This window comes from Pichia membranifaciens, assembly GCF_001661235.1.
Source record: "Pichia membranifaciens NRRL Y-2026 unplaced genomic scaffold PICMEscaffold_7, whole genome shotgun sequence".
Taxonomy (NCBI): domain Eukaryota; kingdom Fungi; phylum Ascomycota; class Pichiomycetes; order Pichiales; family Pichiaceae; genus Pichia; species Pichia membranifaciens.
Window position 1 is genome coordinate 319,662 of NW_017566988.1, and position 15,375 is coordinate 335,036.

Here is a 15,375-nt window from a genome sequence, read left to right on the forward strand (position 1 = left end):
AAGTTCCGCTTCGGAGGAAAAGCATTCGGCCGAGTGTGTGCTGCCGTTTTTTTCCTCTCCCCAAAGAAATTACAGCAAGAGATAATTACGGGGGATACGAGAGACGAAAAGACGGGGGAGACATGGGTTGATGTGGGTATAAGGAAGGTGGCTGCTCAACGTCGATTATTTGATGCTTTTCAATTGAGGCTCTTTATCGTCACTTTCCTTCAAACTTTTGTTTCCAGCTTCAAGTTGTTGAATATAAAATAGCGGACTAGCATATACTATGTCTTTTCACGATATCAAGTACATTGAATTAGGCGATAGCAAGACAGTTGAAGAGAAGCGGGGCGTTTTCACTGTCAAGAAGCTTGTTTTATTAGTTTTTGCTGCATTGGCAGTGGGATTATTCCACCCATCTATTAACTGCTTTACTGGTGTTGATACAGTTGCTAAGACCGATGGCTCTTCTTTCTCCGCCTCCGACTCCGCGTTGTGTCCAATTCCATCTAAGGTTCCAATTAAGGAGCATGACGCCATTCAATACATTCTCACCGACAACGAATACAAAAAGGATGTAATTGAGAGATTCTCCAAGTCTTTGCAAATTGAGACTGTCATCTATGATGACACCACAGACTATTCAGAGATGCAAAAGTTTCACGACTATTTGGAGGAATCTTTCCCACTAGTCTACAAGACCGCAGACGTGTACAAGATCAATACATACGGCTTGGTCTTTCACTTCCCTGGCAGCAATGAAGACCTAAAGCCAATAATGCTTGCTGCACACATGGACACTGTTCCAATTGGCGACCCATCCGACTGGAAGGAGAGCCCTTTTAGCGGCAGGTTCGACGGTGACAAGTTTCACGGCAGAGGCGCCAGCGATTGTAAGAACTTGTTGGTTGGTTTAATGGAAGCCGCCGAAAAACTCATTGCCGATGGCAAGTCCAATTTCGAAAGAGGCGTCATTTTGGCGTTTGGTTATGACGAGGAAGCAAGTGGGTGGCAAGGAGCACATCACATCGGAGAGTTTATCGAGAAGAAGTTCGGCGCAAACTCCATTGAGGCCATTGTTGACGAAGGTCCAGTCATGTTCCTCGACTTCATGGGTGACTACTACTCAATGATTATCAGCGGTGAGAAAGGCTATTCCGACCTCACTGTTGAAGTCGACACACCAGGTGGACACTCCTCTCTCCCAAAAGACCACACATCCATTGGAATGATCTCCAAGTTTATCTACGACTACGAAAATGACCCATTTGAGGCTATTCTTGTTCCAGAAAACCCAATGATGGGATTCTTTGAATGTGCAGCAGAGCAGGGCCATTTGCCAAAGCCATTGGCAGATGCGGGGAAGAACGCTAGATTCGACGAAAAGGCTCGGGATGTCATTCTCAGTTACTCCCATGACAACACGTTCCTCAAGTATCTTTTGAGAACTTCGCAAGCTATCGACATCATCAATGGTGGTGACAAGGCCAACTCCTTGCCAAGAAGTGTCAGTGCAGTCATCAACCACAGAATTGTCTATGGTAATGATGTTGACACTGTCTGGAGCAAGGCTGCCAAGCACGGCACAACTGTTGCCAAGAAATACAACATCGGCTTGACAGTCAACGACGAAGTTCTCTTCCCAGAAACTGAAAACGGTAACATGGTGATTTCTTACTTTGGTCCACCATTGAAGACTGCAAAGCCAACTTCTACCAAGTCCGAGTTCTGGGGCGAGTTCACAGGTTTGATCAAGTCCTTTTACGAAGACGAGGTTTATCCAGAAAAGTTCGAGACTGGCAGCAAGAACTTCATCATTACCCCAAGTATCATGACCGGTAACACCGACACCAGACATTACTGGAACTTGACTGACAACATCTTCAGAGTTCAACCTGGCTCGTTGAACATGTTTGAGGCCAACGTTCACGGCCCTAACGAGTGGGTCGATCTTGAGACCCACTTGCAATCTATCTCATTTTATTACAACTACATCTCTCACTTCAGCATTAAGGAGGAGTAATGATGTCATGTTTCGCAGTTTACGATATATATTATTATTTCGCTTCTTTTTTCTCCATCTTTTGGCTTCTAAATAATGCAAACAATTGTCTTGATTACAGCAAATACCTAACTCAACTCCAGTAGCGCATTTTGCATACTTTCTTGGTCTGCATAGCCACTTCTACGTGGTACACCCTGTCACCGGAGGTTACCAAGTCAAGCTGTGGCCAGGGCTACTCCGATAAGAGCCTGTTGCACAGCCCAATAAGCCGATCGTCCCAAAAAAAATAATATGACATAGCCCGCAGAGAAGAATCAGGTTCCCAATTACGTATTTGATCGAGTACCTTCCATCTCTATCAATGCCGGAGTGGTCTTAGCTATGCCTGTCCACGAGGACGTAGACCACCTTTCTTTACATTCTTAACTCTTCCCAGGTCTTGCAACAGCATTGGCATTGCACCATTGGTCTCAAGGGATAACAAAGAGCCCCCAATCGTTTTTCTAGCTTATCATATTCAACACGACCCCAATGGCTAACGTTTTAGTTGTATCTAACAGGATACCTGTTACAATCACCGAAGATGATAAAACCGACGGCCAGGATACAGATGGCAGCAACACATACAGCTACAACATGTCGTCTGGTGGCTTGGTCACGGCCTTGCAGGGTTTAAAGACCTCGTTTCAATGGTTTGGATGGCCCGGCATGAGTGTGAGCAACGATGCAGACAGGACCAAAATTGAGACGGACCTAAAAAGTAAGTTCAATTGCTATCCTGTCTGGTTATCGGAAGAGATTGCTGATTTACACTACAATGGGTTTTCCAACTCGATTTTATGGCCATTGTTCCATTACCATCCTGGAGAAATGAACTTTGATGAGATTGCTTGGGCTGCCTATATCGAGGCGAACAAGCTATTTACAGAGGAAATATTCAAGAAAGTGAAAGAGGGTGATATTGTTTGGATACACGATTACCACTTGATGTTGGTTCCATCCATGCTTAGAGAAAAATTAGAAAGGAATGGCTTTTCCAACGTCAAGTTAGGATTCTTCTTGCACACGCCTTTTCCATCTAGTGAAATATACAGGATCTTACCTGTCCGGGCGGAAATTCTACAAGGTGTTTTAGGATGTGATTTGATTGGGTTCCATACCTACGACTATGCTAGACATTTCCTTTCCTCGGTTGAACGGATTTTGAAGTTGCCTACAAGTCCCCAAGGTATCCGCTACAACGGCAGAGACGTTACAGTGGGCGCATACCCGATCGGCATTGATGTCGACAAGTTTTTGAAAGGTGTAGAAAAGGAAAGCGTTCAGGGTCGTATCGCCGAATTGAAGCACAAATTTGGAGATGACTGCAAGTTGATTGTGGGTGTCGACAGACTCGATTACATCAAGGGTGTCCCGCAAAAGTTGCATGCTTTCGAGATATTCCTCGAAACACACCCGGAGTGGATCGGGAAGGTGGTCTTGATCCAAGTCGCAGTGCCTTCCAGAGGAGATGTGGAAGAATACCAGAATCTACGGGCCAATGTGAACGAGTTGATTGGACGAATCAATGGGCGGTTTGGCACGGTTGAGTTTGTTCCCATCCATTTCTTGCATAAATCGGTTACTTTTGACGAGCTGATCTCTTTGTATTCGGTCTCTGACGTGTGTCTCGTCTCATCTACCAGGGACGGTATGAACCTTGTCAGTTATGAGTACATTGCCTGCCAACAGAAGGGTAAGGGTACTCTTGTTCTCAGTGAATTTGCCGGTGCCGCACAATCACTCAACGGTGCAGTCATCGTCAATCCTTGGAACACAGAGGAACTGTCGGACGCTATCTACGAGGGGCTTACTATGAGCGAAGAAAAGAAGACTGCCAATTTCAACAGCATGTTCAAATACATCACCAAGTATACTGCCAGCTACTGGGGTGGCAATTTTGTCAAAGAAGTGTCCAGACACAAGTAGACATGTGTATATTTAGTATCTACAGATGTACGTTTTTTCTGAGTTTGCTTGTTGTTTTGTTTAACTGTTTCTTTGTTTTTGTTGTTGTTGTTGTTGTTGTTGTTATTTCCTTTTGTACAACTCGAGGTAGATATGACAGCTGTGTAGATATAATTCATTCATTCCAATTAAAGTGGCAGACATGGTAGTGCAGCTAATCTGACTATCTATTTTTCGAATTTCGCCTCAATTGCCATTTTTGTTCTCTGAATTTTTGTAATTTTCGCTTGGAATTTTTTTAGGAAAAAGGGAGGAGGGGGGGGGGGCGATAGCAGAGATGCTGGAGCTGGCTTGGACGGTGAAGAAGAGATAATTAGACGACCGATGCAGCAGAGTCGCAGAGAGCAACTAGGGTTAGAGTGTGGATGCTAGGGGACCATTGGACAGCATTGGAACAAGTACTGAATAGAGTGAGAGATAGATATAGGCAATGGGGAACTTAATGTCCACTCCGGTGACGGAGAAGAACATCACCCTCGTTCAGCACGACCACATATCACATGCGATTGGTGAAATGCAGGGTTACAGGTTCCAGATGGAGGATGCCTACTGCGACCTTGACGATGTCATTGAAGTCAATCTGCAGGAGAAATCTTTGAATCCTGCTGTGGAACGACATAAAACGGACCAATCGCTCACCAGCGTGAGCAGTGCTAACACCAGCCTCAGCATGAACACATCGAATACGACCGCAACGACTGCAACCTCCAACAGTGACCCTGAGCTCGTGAACTCTTCTAACTCATTGAGAATAAATATCTATGGTGTCTTTGATGGGCACGGTGGAACAAGCACATCGAAATATGTGAGTGATGTGTTGCCATTACTTATCAAACGTCGAATTTCAGAGGAAATAAACAGACTATCTCTCGAAAAAAAGCAGAAGCTACTAGACCCTGAAAATAAAGAAACCCTTCAAATGATTGACTTCCAGAAAATCCTTAAAGACTGCTTCATGAAAGTTGACTGCAAATTTTATTATGATCCTAACAATAATAGTGGATCCACCGCTGTCGTGGTAATTATCTTCAAGGATTATATTATAACTGCCAACTCGGGAGATTCTAGGGGTATACTATCAAGGAACGGACATGTGAAAAACTTGTCTTTTGACCATAAGCCAAAAGATCTAGGTGAACTGATGAGGATTCACAACGACGGAGGTTATGTATCGCAGAACAGAGTCAACTCTATACTTGCGTTGAGTAGAGCATTTGGGGACTTTAACTTTAAGCTGCACAACAATAATAATCATGGCAGGTTCCATTTATCAAGAAACAACAAGAGAATAGGGCTCACGCCGCCTGAGGAATTCCAGGTTACTGTTGAACCAGATATCATTATTCAGAAATTAGATCCCAAAAATGACGAATTTCTCGTTGTTGCATGTGACGGTATCTGGGATTGCTACAAATCTAACGATTTGATTGAAGTAATAAGGCATCAACTATCACAAGGTAAAAAGCTCACTGAAATAAATGAAATTGTTTTAGACAACTGCATTGGAATGGCCAACACTATCACGGGCATTGGTTTTGATAACATGACAATAATAGTGGTTGCGTTGCATAGAGATTTGAGAAACTTAGATACTTGGTATTTGAAAATGAAGAACAAGATACTAGACGAGAAATTCGGAAGACTGGGACATTAACACGTGTTTTTCTATATCGAGTTTTCATATTACTTTCCAGCTAATTGAATGTTGCAACACTGGCAGGTTTGTTTCACCACGAAATCATTGATTATGCTGCTAACATATTTTTGGTGTGCATAATTTTTCATTCCGAACCTCATTCTAGAAGCTTTTACCGTTATTGGATGTTATCAAGTTTTAACGACGCCCTCTTTTTTAATATGTTTCTTTTCGTTAATGATGATTGATTGACAAAACTTTTAATTTTAATCTTAAACTTTTTTTTGTTTTCACAAATACTGCCACATCTGTCTCTTTTCTACTATTATATTACTAATTTACATAATAATATAACATTATCCACTTATTACTTCTCCAAGCTTGAAAGCCATCTTGTTGCTTTACTTTTGTGCGTTGTCGCAAATTCCGATTCTCCCGTTCTGCCGCTAAACCTGGCGTATTTGAACCCTTTACAATTTACACCTTTGAAGGACCCCATACACATCCATACGTAATAACCAATATCTTCACCTTTGAAAAGTCTTCTCAAAATCATCTGCTTCTTACACTTATCACAGTATACTTTATTTTTTTCAAACTCAGGGTAGCTCATCCTAAACGTCAAGCTAAATCTTGATTCGCCAAACTTGGAATGCGGCCTCACCAAAGAGTCCTTTAAGGTGGGGACAGAATGTTTGTAAAGCTCCTGTGTAGATGGTAGCATTATAAGTAGGGTATTGTTTGGTAAAAGTATATTATATATTGTAGAGTTGGTAGGATTGCTCCTCCTGAGTCTAAATATTCTTGTTGCGCCAAACGAAATAGAAGCAATAGTAGGCAAGGGACCTATATTGGTGAGTTTATCAGTATGCCAGTCTAAATGTGATTTGTTATCTGGAAAATAATTTCCTACACAAAAATCACTCTGCCAATTTTCATGTATCAGGAAATCGGCCTTGTCTTGGCTATCCTCATGATACTTTTGCAAAACCATATTTACCTTCTGGTCAATCAATATTCGACACTTTATCAACTCCGGAGTCATTTTTAACGGTTTTGTAACCCCATCTTGATAGACAGGATCGTAGTCTACCTGGTCACTATCGCCGAAAACAGCAGTTTTCTGAGACGATTTGCATAAGCTTCCAGCAATATAAAATTGCTTTGCCTTAAATAGCATCTTTTGACTTACCAAATTGTCTAGGACATCATCAGCAAGTTGCTTTTGCAAAAATTTAGGATAGATTTTGATATTTGGAAGCACGGATTCAATGTCATGCTTCGAATACAAAGTGACGGTTCTGTTTGTTAAAGGAGGATTCAGTTTTTGAAATTTTACTATCTTTGATAGAGAGCTTTCTGCTTCAATAGTATCCTCAATTTTCCTTTTCTCCTGCAACACAATATTTTCTACCTGTGCTTCGGGAACTTCTACTATATTTGGTACAGATTCTTTCTCAGGAGTGTTGAGTTCCTCGGTGTCATCAGTGATTCCATCTCCAAGAATTAATTTTTTTGCCTTTCCAACTGATCCTTCACAGGAAACCAACAATTCAAGAAGAGTTACCTTATCAAAGTCCGGGAATATGTGCGATAAAAGATTTAGTTTGGAATCAGTATCCATTTTGTCATATGTGTTTAGAGAAAAACATTAAAAATAAGGACAGGGTAAAATGTCAAGAATGACACGAAAAGTTAATCTTGATTAGTTATGATCTGCGTCATATGCATTGAAATAATTTGAATCATGTTACGTAAACAATCTCCGAGATTTATATTTAACAACTATGTTTACATCCTATGTTACAAAACTAAATACAATGAGCTCACTTCGACAATCTATCCTCCACCCATTCTTGCATCTTGATGGCTTTGATCATTTCGTTTTCACCGTAAGATATGCCGAATGTTTCGTTAACTTTGAGTGTTTTATTTAACCACTTCCGAACTAATTGCATACGTTGTATCATGCCATCTCTCGAGGTTGGCAAACCGTTAGAATCAACAAATGAGATTATATCAATAACAATTTTAAACTGGTTCAAGAGCTTCACAATCATGAGCGGTGTGACTGTACTTAAACTTCTACCGGTCGATGTTGCAGCAACTAGAACGGTATAATCTCCTGCTTTGAAAACACAACACCGGTTCATTCCAGCAAAAGAATCCATACACCTTTCAATATCACTTGCAAAAAATTGCAATCCACAATAATCGAACGTTTCGTCAATTTTTCCAAGATTGAATAAAAGTTGCATTTCGATTTGCTTATTTTTGTCGGTGTTTTTTGTAATGGTATGTAGAAATCCGAAGTCACCCGTACGCAAAAATGTTCCATTTCTGTTATTTAGCTTGCCCTTCAAATACTCTTTATTGGTAGAATTGTCGTCCTTTCCCGCAAATCCACTGGCTGTAGATTTCGATGAAACCCATATTTCACCAAACTCACCTACCTTGCACAGCTCTTCTGTCTGAGGGTTAACAACAACTACCTCAGTGTTAACTGAGACTACGCCAGAGTCGACAACTGGAATCGCATTTGGAGCGTCTTTTGGATTAACAATACTGATATAGCCTTGAGATAACCCATAAGGATCAAGCCATAATACAACAGGAGCAAACGACAAAAATGATCTTGTACTTATCATTGGATTCATCTTGTGATCATAGATATGGGAAATGGTTTTAGATTTGACATTGGATAGAACTAAAGTTTCTTTGAATTTGGAAAGCAAAGACGGATCAGCACGGCAACCAGACCAGCTTAACATTAAATTTCTCAACGTTTTCAAGTTAATTTTTCCCATTGAGTTTTTATTCAAGGCATACTTGAACATTTTACCTGTAAGATAAATGTTTTCGATGTTGTACCTTGCTATAGCTTGATAAAACATGCTGGTGTGAAGTCCATACTCAGCCATGGACATTAAATAAGTCGTTACACCCAAGTAAACTCCCATAATACTACTTTGTAAAAATCCTAAGCCGACTGTGTAATTAGCACAACCAAGAAGTGGTGCAGTGCTACTCATTTGACACGTTTCTTTCAAACTGAGACACATATTCATCAAGTTTTTAAATGATAACCCGACGCTGGTACATACATTATCGGGTGTTAAATCTAACCATATCATACAATAATCTGAGTTTTTTCTGGAACGTTTTTTCTCTGAATATTGTTCCATTCTCTTGTAGGTTGATTTTCCCGCTGATAATGTTTTTGAATGTTTTACCGTATTTCTTAACTTTGGGATTTCCAAGTTTATCTTGGAAGCCAATGCACTGATTTTGGAACTTACAGGTTTATTTTTTAAAAGGTTCTCTGTTTCGTTATTGACAAAAATCGCCTTCACATTGTACTCCTTAACAGCATTAACAAAAGTTTCAACATCTTCATCTATGGACTGAGGGTCCTTAGCAAATGTAGGCAGTGGTATGACTGTGAATCCAGCCATCCAACATGCAAATAGGCATGCAATGTAATCTTCGCATAAAGGGTATAATAATATAACACAGTCACCTGACATGATTGTTGATTTCTCTAAAATGTAAGAGCAAACCGTAAAAACTCTGCTTTCAAACTTCTTCCATGTGGACTGTTTATTTTCTTTTGCATTTGTACCGTCAATGCTAGTATATGCCAACTCATCGGATTGTTTACTGGCTCTATATTGCAATAAAAGAATGGGATTTGCAAAGTCGGTAAGATTGATATGGAACCGGTCATCAACACTTGAATCTCTTGTATCCATACCTGAACTTTGAAAATCAGAATAGCTCAACATGTCATTCCTGACAGCAGTACTATACGGTGACCAAATACCACCAACTAAGTCTTCACCATGATAAATTGAACCCAAAGAATTGTATGGTTTAAAAGAAACATAAACACTTGGCAGGCGACCTTCAAGGAAACGTCTTTTGGTAAGACTGTTAGCAATTTCAAGTCTTCCACTTTTCAACGTCCGTGAAAGTGCCCCCACTTTAGTGACCACCAAAAAAAATAGTCTCACATTATGATGTTTTTCTAACAAATTTAAAGCTTCTGTAAGCATTGATTGTAGTTCAACCTTTCCAGAGACTGATTTATCCGTGCTCAATCCAGATTCCATAATTCCAACAGGGACATATTCATTATTTACTTTCATGTTGAAAAATGCACAATCTTTGAAATAAGGTACGTTTTTCGCCAAAGTTTTAGCTAGGTGATTGGAGTAATGGTACTTATAGAGAGACTTATTTGACAAGTTTTTTGACAGGTCTAACCTTCCCCAATTGTTGTATTTCTTTTTCATCATGGTTTTGTAAATACTTTCGGCATCAGAAGTCATAGACTTTGTACGGTCATTGATGACAGGTAAAAGTTGATTGTTGTTATCATCTGTAGACATTCCAAGGTATTGGTCATACCATGTCACTCTTTGATTTATCCTATCCTCATACAGCCCAAGGACGTAAATTTTTCCATTATAAATGAAACCTAGCAGCTCAGTTCTAACAAATTTCAAGCTCAAGATGCCTTCATAATCGGAACACTCGGCTTGGAATATTGCCTCAGTTTCGTCTGGCAAGCCCCAATAGCCACCAGAAATACAATTTGAATCCACCCATATTTCACCAACCTCTAACAAGCTACTTAAGACCTTACTTTCCGGATTTACAAGAGCCAAAGTTGCATCTGGAAGAGGGTATCCAAAAGCACCCACCCTAATATAGTTAGAATCAGAGTTGGACTCGGCTAGAGAGTAATTTATTGGTGCATCATTAATGACTTTGACCGAGTTTGTAGTGAGAGATTCCTTATCAATCATAACTTCAGACAATCTATCGGCATGATCGTCATCACCAAATTCGTCTAATGTTTCTGAATTCTCAGACTTGTTGAATATACATCCCAATTGATCTTCGTTTCCATACCAATCCCTCATAGATATAATGGCACCACCGTGTTCACTTAAAGTGAGTATAGGAGAAATTATTCTTTTGCTATGTTTGCTTCCCAGAGGCTTGAGCCATCGATCACTTAAAATCTCATTGAATTCGCAATCTACTGTTGATGAATCTATTAAACACCAACAAAGTGGAGATAGATCAACTTTTTTCTTGCTGAAAGTCCTAGTGTTTTGGGGAAAGGATTGATAATTATAAACCACGTTTTTCAATGTGAAATAATCAGTTAATGTTATAGAGGATCTATAACAAGAGAGCATATTTGCATAAAGACCTGGAACTTCAGCAGTTTTTGATTGCAGCCATATAAACAAATTTCCACTGTAAACAGTAAATAGCATTGAAAATATTAGTCCGATGGATCCTCGTACATCCAGAGTACTCAAAATACTGTTTTTGGGGCGAGTTGATTTCAAAGTTGATCTTGTTAACGGAGATACTATATTTGGTGAGGTGGATAATATTTTGTCTAGCATTTTCATTTGATTGATGACTGTTCGATGAGACATGACAACTCCCCTTAATTCACCCGATGATCCCTTTGAATAGTCTATGTAAGCAAGATCTGAAATTTTCAAAGGAGGGTCTCCATCCTTTTTAGATGGCTTGTACGTGCCTAATGCTGAAGTCTTCCATACAATCATACCTTTCGGCCAAAGAACCGACTTCGTTTGTTTGGATTGTTTTTCAAAATACTTATGTACAGAATCAGACATCAAACAAAGATGAGATTGAGTGTTTCTCATCACAGTTGCCAACTCTTTGGAAGGCATTGAACTGGCTAAGGGAACGGCAACAACACCGGCTAAGAAACAACCGTAAAATGCCACCATAAAATCTATTATTTCAACATTTTGATAAATCAAACACACTCGATCTCCTGGATAAAGGGCTACTTTATTTTTGATCTGTTTGGCAATTTTTTCTGCCCTGTAATATAGCTTGTCCCAGGTGATTACCTTGCTTTCTTTTCCTTTCTCATCAACGACCAAAACTGCTGGTTCTTTCTCGTATATTTTTGCTCGTTTACGTAAAATCATAGCCAAGTTGTCAAACTCATTTGCGTTTTCAATATGAGAAGAAACATCCCTGGGATCTAAAGGTTTCTGTAATTCTCTCCTTATATTAGAATCATAAGTGCTTCCCAGATTGTGGTATTTTTCTAGGAACTCGTCATCATATAAAACAGGTTGCGCATTTGAACTTTCATCGACTGAATGAGATATAGTGTGTGAAGGTCTGAAAAAATCTTCGGAGGCTCTGTCTGAAATTGAAGCCGATTGCCTCGTACTAACAGTCTGTAACCCCTCTGTATTAGGTTCGGTGTGATTTTCAGAAGTAGCTGAGACCATAACTCCCAGTAGCTCCATTCTCTTTTTGATATAACCTTTTTCAGTTAAATATCCATCATGAAAATCTTTTGCTAGACGGGTAAGAAGTAAATCCAGTTCAGGACTGACATCTTTTGGCACGGTGAAGTCCATCTTGTATGTCGAATACGGTGTTCTAATACGTAAACCATCCAGCAGCTGGCCTGTGGTCAGGTAAGAAGCAGAAAACAGGAGCAGAAACATGTAATAAGAAGGACAAATTCGTTGTCAACAAGAATCCGACGCGTCGCCAGGAACCAAAATTGTTGAAAAATCTCCATCTATGCCTGTGATACCCGAGCAGTAACAAGAAGGTTGATGAAAAGTACGAGGTCGTATAACACATACTGATTTGAATTATAAAAATGCACTGCTTAGCGGATGTGGCATTAACTCCAGTAAGTTTGAAAATATTATTGCAAGAAATAGACTGGAAGAAGAAAGAAAAAAAGTTTATGATACATAAGTTGTCATTAAGGCTGACTCTTCAAATTACTAACAAATGAGCGTTCACAAATTCTTTGTAAATTAGGTTGGTCCTGCAGAGTATGGATTTGAGGAAGCTCTGGCAAGCTGTGTTCCTATATTGGAGAAAAGTGGTCTCACCTATGTTGTGCACGATGGAGGTTTCACAATCGACGCCGATTGGCAAGCGGCAACCGATTTAATTGGTCTCTTGCACCAGCGTCTGCATGACGCTGGGTTTGAACGTGTCCACAGTGATATCAGGATTGGAACACGTACAGACAAGGCACAAACCATGCAAGATAAGGTGGATACAGTAGAGAGGCAACTGGCATTTCCTGAACAATGAAAGCTACCTGTGTATCTGTGCAAAGTACGCAGTCTTGTGTATTACTTGCTTTTGTTAATAGCACTATTTTACAAGATCATTTTAAAGTTACGACCTAATGGATAAAAACCTCAAACATGAATGAGCAACATTGATTGAAAAGGAAACAACTGATGCTCTTAAATCAGGGTTAAGCTATCCTACCGGGGTCTCGCTTCGTAGTTGCCCGCCCATCCGTCATCAACGTCACCCATTCAATTGTGGAATTATCAATCAAGTAAACCATCACCTGCAATAATTCGCTGGAGTACATAGCTAATCTGTACATAATTTACTCACTCCTGCCTATGAAGCTTGAGTGACGGGATTTTCAGCTAGTGCGGCCGGGCCCCGGATCTTAAAAAGTGTCGGGCCGAGACAGGACCCAATTCATGAAACAAAATCTGCGTCTGTTTTCTCCTTTTCTATCATAGGTGCAACCTACTGCTTTATTTAAAAAAGCATAATTGCCCTGCCAAAGCCATGACTGTGAAACTAAACTGCATTGCCGATGTCTGTTTGATACCAATTGGAACTCCAACGCCCTCTGTGTCAAAATATGTTGTGGCATGTGAGAAGCTAATACGCAACAGTGGATTGACGAGCAAACTACACAGTGCTGGTACCACCATTGAAGGCCCATGGAGTGAAGTCATGGACTTGATTGGTAAGCTACATGAAGAAGTTCACAAAATGGGCATTCTCCGTGTACAGAGTGATATTAGGGTAGGTACAAGAACTGATAAGTCTCAGACCATGGAGGACAAGGTGAACAGCGTCGAGACCCAGCTTTCCGAAAAATGATTGCAGTATGCAATTTGTCGGAATTTGAAATTATGAATTTATAAAAGATTTTTTATAGCTACTTATTAACTTTTTTTTCAAACATAGTGTAAACATACGTCTGGATTCGGTGAAGTTTACTCTATTCCACCGATAACAATCGATTTAATGATCGTGTAATCGTCGACACCATATTTGGAGCCTTCTCTTCCAAATCCAGACCAGCCAATACCACCGAATGGCAAAGAAGCCTCACCAAGGGCACCTGTGTTGGCACCAATCATACCACAGTGGAGCTGTTCACCGAATCTGAAAATTCTGGCGTAGTTTTGGGAGAAGAAGTAACCAGCCAAACCGTACTCGGTGTCATTGGCCAATTCAAGAACTTCTTCTTCGGTCTTGAACTTAATCAATGGGACCAGAGGACCAAAAGTTTCCTCCTTGTTGACAACTGCTGTCTTTGGAACATCACCCAAAACCGTCAATTCGTGGAAGTTTTCACCCAAATGAGGAGCTCTCTTACCACCTGTCAAGACCTTAGCACCTTTTCCAACAGCATCTTCGATATGGCTGGCAACTTTATCGACAGCTCGTTGGTGAATCAATGGGCCGTGTGTGGTATCTGGCTTTAAGCCGTGGCCCAACTTGAACTTGTTGACCTCTGCAGTGAATTTTGTTGCAAACTCGGTATAGATGTCTTCGTGGATGTAGAGTCTGTTTGCACAGATACAGGTTTGGCCAGATTGTCTCAACTTGCATCCGAGAGCCGCACTGACGGCAAGATCTACATCTGCGTCTTCGAAAACCACAAATGGAGAGTTTCCACCCAACTCAAAGGAAAGTTTCTTCAGTGTCGAAGAGGATTGGCTCATCAATAGCTTACCGACACCGGTGGAACCAGTGAAAGAAATCTTTCTAATGATAGGAGACTCGCAGAACAAAGTACCGACAACCTTCGTTCTGTCTTGGTCGACTGGGAAGAGGTTCAGCAAACCGTTAGGTAAGCCTGCCTCCTGTGCCAAGTAACCCAACGCCAAGGCGGATAACGGAGTTTCTGTAGCTGGCTTGATAACTGCTGCACAACCTGCTGCAAAGGCAGCACCCAACTTTCTAGTAATCATGGCAGAAGGGAAGTTCCAAGGAGTGAGGATACCAACAACTCCGATCGGTTGCTTGGACGTAATGATTCTCTTGCTGGTGGATGCGCTTGGGATGTTGTCGCCGTAGATTCTTGGGGCCTCTTCAGCAAACCATTCGTAGAATCCGGCAGCATAGCCAATTTCACCCTTCGAGTCAGCCAATGATTTACCGTTCTCGATGGTACAGATGGTGGCCAAATCGTCGAAGTTCTCCAACATCAACTCGTACATCTTCCGCAAGATTCTGCTTCTTTCTCTGCCGCTGGATGAATTTTTGAACTTGTTGAAGGCGGCCTCAGCATCCTTGATACCTTGCTCGATGACCTCGATCTTGGTGTTGGAGACATTGAGCAAATGTTCACCACTTGCTGGGTCTGCAACTGAAAAGACGTCGGACGAGTCAACGATCCACTCTCCGTTGACCAAGGCACCGGTCTGGATCAAATTGACGTTCTTGATGCCGTACTTTTCAGCAAACTTTTGGATCTCTTCCTTACTGGACATGACGGTGATAAAGTGTACAAAGGAAAATTAGCGTGGTAGGTCTTGACTCAGTTTCGGTGAAAAATAAGTCTTTCCGTAAGATAGGACAGTCTAGTAATACTGCTACTACTGCTGCTACTACTACAAAACGTTCGTAAACGAGGGACTTTTCAACTCAAAAAAGGCGG

The 15,375-nt window shown here is 40.9% G+C and overlaps 8 protein-coding genes across 8 annotated transcripts; 5 read left to right on the forward strand and 3 right to left on the reverse strand.

The window, feature by feature from the left end:
- The first annotated feature begins 124 nt into the window (after window positions 1-124).
- On the forward strand, window positions 125-2,128 carry PICMEDRAFT_18345 (hypothetical protein). The gene has a single exon (XM_019161958.1). The coding sequence runs from the start codon at window positions 269-271 to the stop codon at window positions 2,003-2,005; it is 1,737 nt and encodes a 578-aa protein (XP_019015556.1). The 5' UTR covers window positions 125-268; the 3' UTR covers window positions 2,006-2,128.
- Window positions 2,129-2,379: 251 nt separating this feature from the next.
- Window positions 2,380-4,183, forward strand: PICMEDRAFT_18346 (hypothetical protein). Its single transcript, XM_019161959.1, has one exon. The coding sequence runs from the start codon at window positions 2,519-2,521 to the stop codon at window positions 3,953-3,955; it is 1,437 nt and encodes a 478-aa protein (XP_019015557.1). The 5' UTR covers window positions 2,380-2,518; the 3' UTR covers window positions 3,956-4,183.
- A 241-nt stretch (window positions 4,184-4,424) lies between these two features.
- PICMEDRAFT_24918 (hypothetical protein) lies at window positions 4,425-5,627 on the forward strand (the record flags this gene model as incomplete). Its single annotated transcript, XM_019162368.1, has 3 exons — window positions 4,425-4,559; window positions 4,719-4,810; window positions 4,856-5,627. Coding segments are annotated over 3 exons (999 nt in total), but the record flags the coding sequence as incomplete, so codon positions are not given.
- Window positions 5,628-5,997: 370 nt separating this feature from the next.
- Window positions 5,998-7,254, reverse strand: PICMEDRAFT_13645 (hypothetical protein; the record flags this gene model as incomplete). Its single annotated transcript, XM_019160093.1, has 1 exon — window positions 5,998-7,254. One exon carries the CDS (start codon window positions 7,252-7,254, stop codon window positions 5,998-6,000), a length of 1,257 nt encoding a protein of 418 aa, XP_019015559.1.
- Window positions 7,255-7,375: 121 nt separating this feature from the next.
- On the reverse strand, window positions 7,376-12,108 carry PICMEDRAFT_18348 (hypothetical protein). The gene has a single exon (XM_019161960.1). It carries the CDS (start codon window positions 12,062-12,064, stop codon window positions 7,457-7,459), a length of 4,608 nt encoding a protein of 1,535 aa, XP_019015560.1. The 5' UTR covers window positions 12,065-12,108; the 3' UTR covers window positions 7,376-7,456.
- Window positions 12,109-12,231: 123 nt separating this feature from the next.
- PICMEDRAFT_18349 (hypothetical protein) lies at window positions 12,232-12,891 on the forward strand. Its single transcript, XM_019161961.1, has 2 exons — window positions 12,232-12,348; window positions 12,483-12,891. The coding sequence occupies exons 1-2, from the start codon at window positions 12,316-12,318 to the stop codon at window positions 12,762-12,764; spliced, it is 315 nt and encodes a 104-aa protein (XP_019015561.1). The 5' UTR covers window positions 12,232-12,315; the 3' UTR covers window positions 12,765-12,891.
- A 374-nt stretch (window positions 12,892-13,265) lies between these two features.
- On the forward strand, window positions 13,266-13,586 carry PICMEDRAFT_37361 (hypothetical protein; the record flags this gene model as incomplete). The annotated part of the gene is made up of 1 exon (XM_019163079.1): window positions 13,266-13,586. One exon carries the CDS (start codon window positions 13,266-13,268, stop codon window positions 13,584-13,586), a length of 321 nt encoding a protein of 106 aa, XP_019015562.1.
- Window positions 13,587-13,702: 116 nt separating this feature from the next.
- PICMEDRAFT_74687 (hypothetical protein) lies at window positions 13,703-15,208 on the reverse strand (the record flags this gene model as incomplete). The annotated part of the gene is made up of 1 exon (XM_019164844.1): window positions 13,703-15,208. One exon carries the CDS (start codon window positions 15,206-15,208, stop codon window positions 13,703-13,705), a length of 1,506 nt encoding a protein of 501 aa, XP_019015563.1.
- Window positions 15,209-15,375: the final 167 nt, after the last annotated feature.

Excerpts from the sequence above, each read along its gene's own strand:
- PICMEDRAFT_18349 (XM_019161961.1), top strand. The coding sequence starts at position 12,316 with ATGCACTGCTTAGCGGATGTGGCATTAACTCCA. Across the intron at positions 12,349-12,482 it reads CGGATGTGGCATTAACTCCA|GTTGGTCCTGCAGAGTATGG; the intron begins GTAAGTTTGAAA and ends TTTGTAAATTAG.
- PICMEDRAFT_18345 (XM_019161958.1), top strand. The coding sequence starts at position 269 with ATGTCTTTTCACGATATCAAGTACATTGAATTAGGCGATAGCAAGACA.
- PICMEDRAFT_18346 (XM_019161959.1), top strand. The coding sequence starts at position 2,519 with ATGGCTAACGTTTTAGTTGTATCTAACAGGATACCTGTTACAATCACC.
- PICMEDRAFT_18348 (XM_019161960.1), bottom strand. The coding sequence starts at position 12,064 with ATGGACTTCACCGTGCCAAAAGATGTCAGTCCTGAACTGGATTTACTT.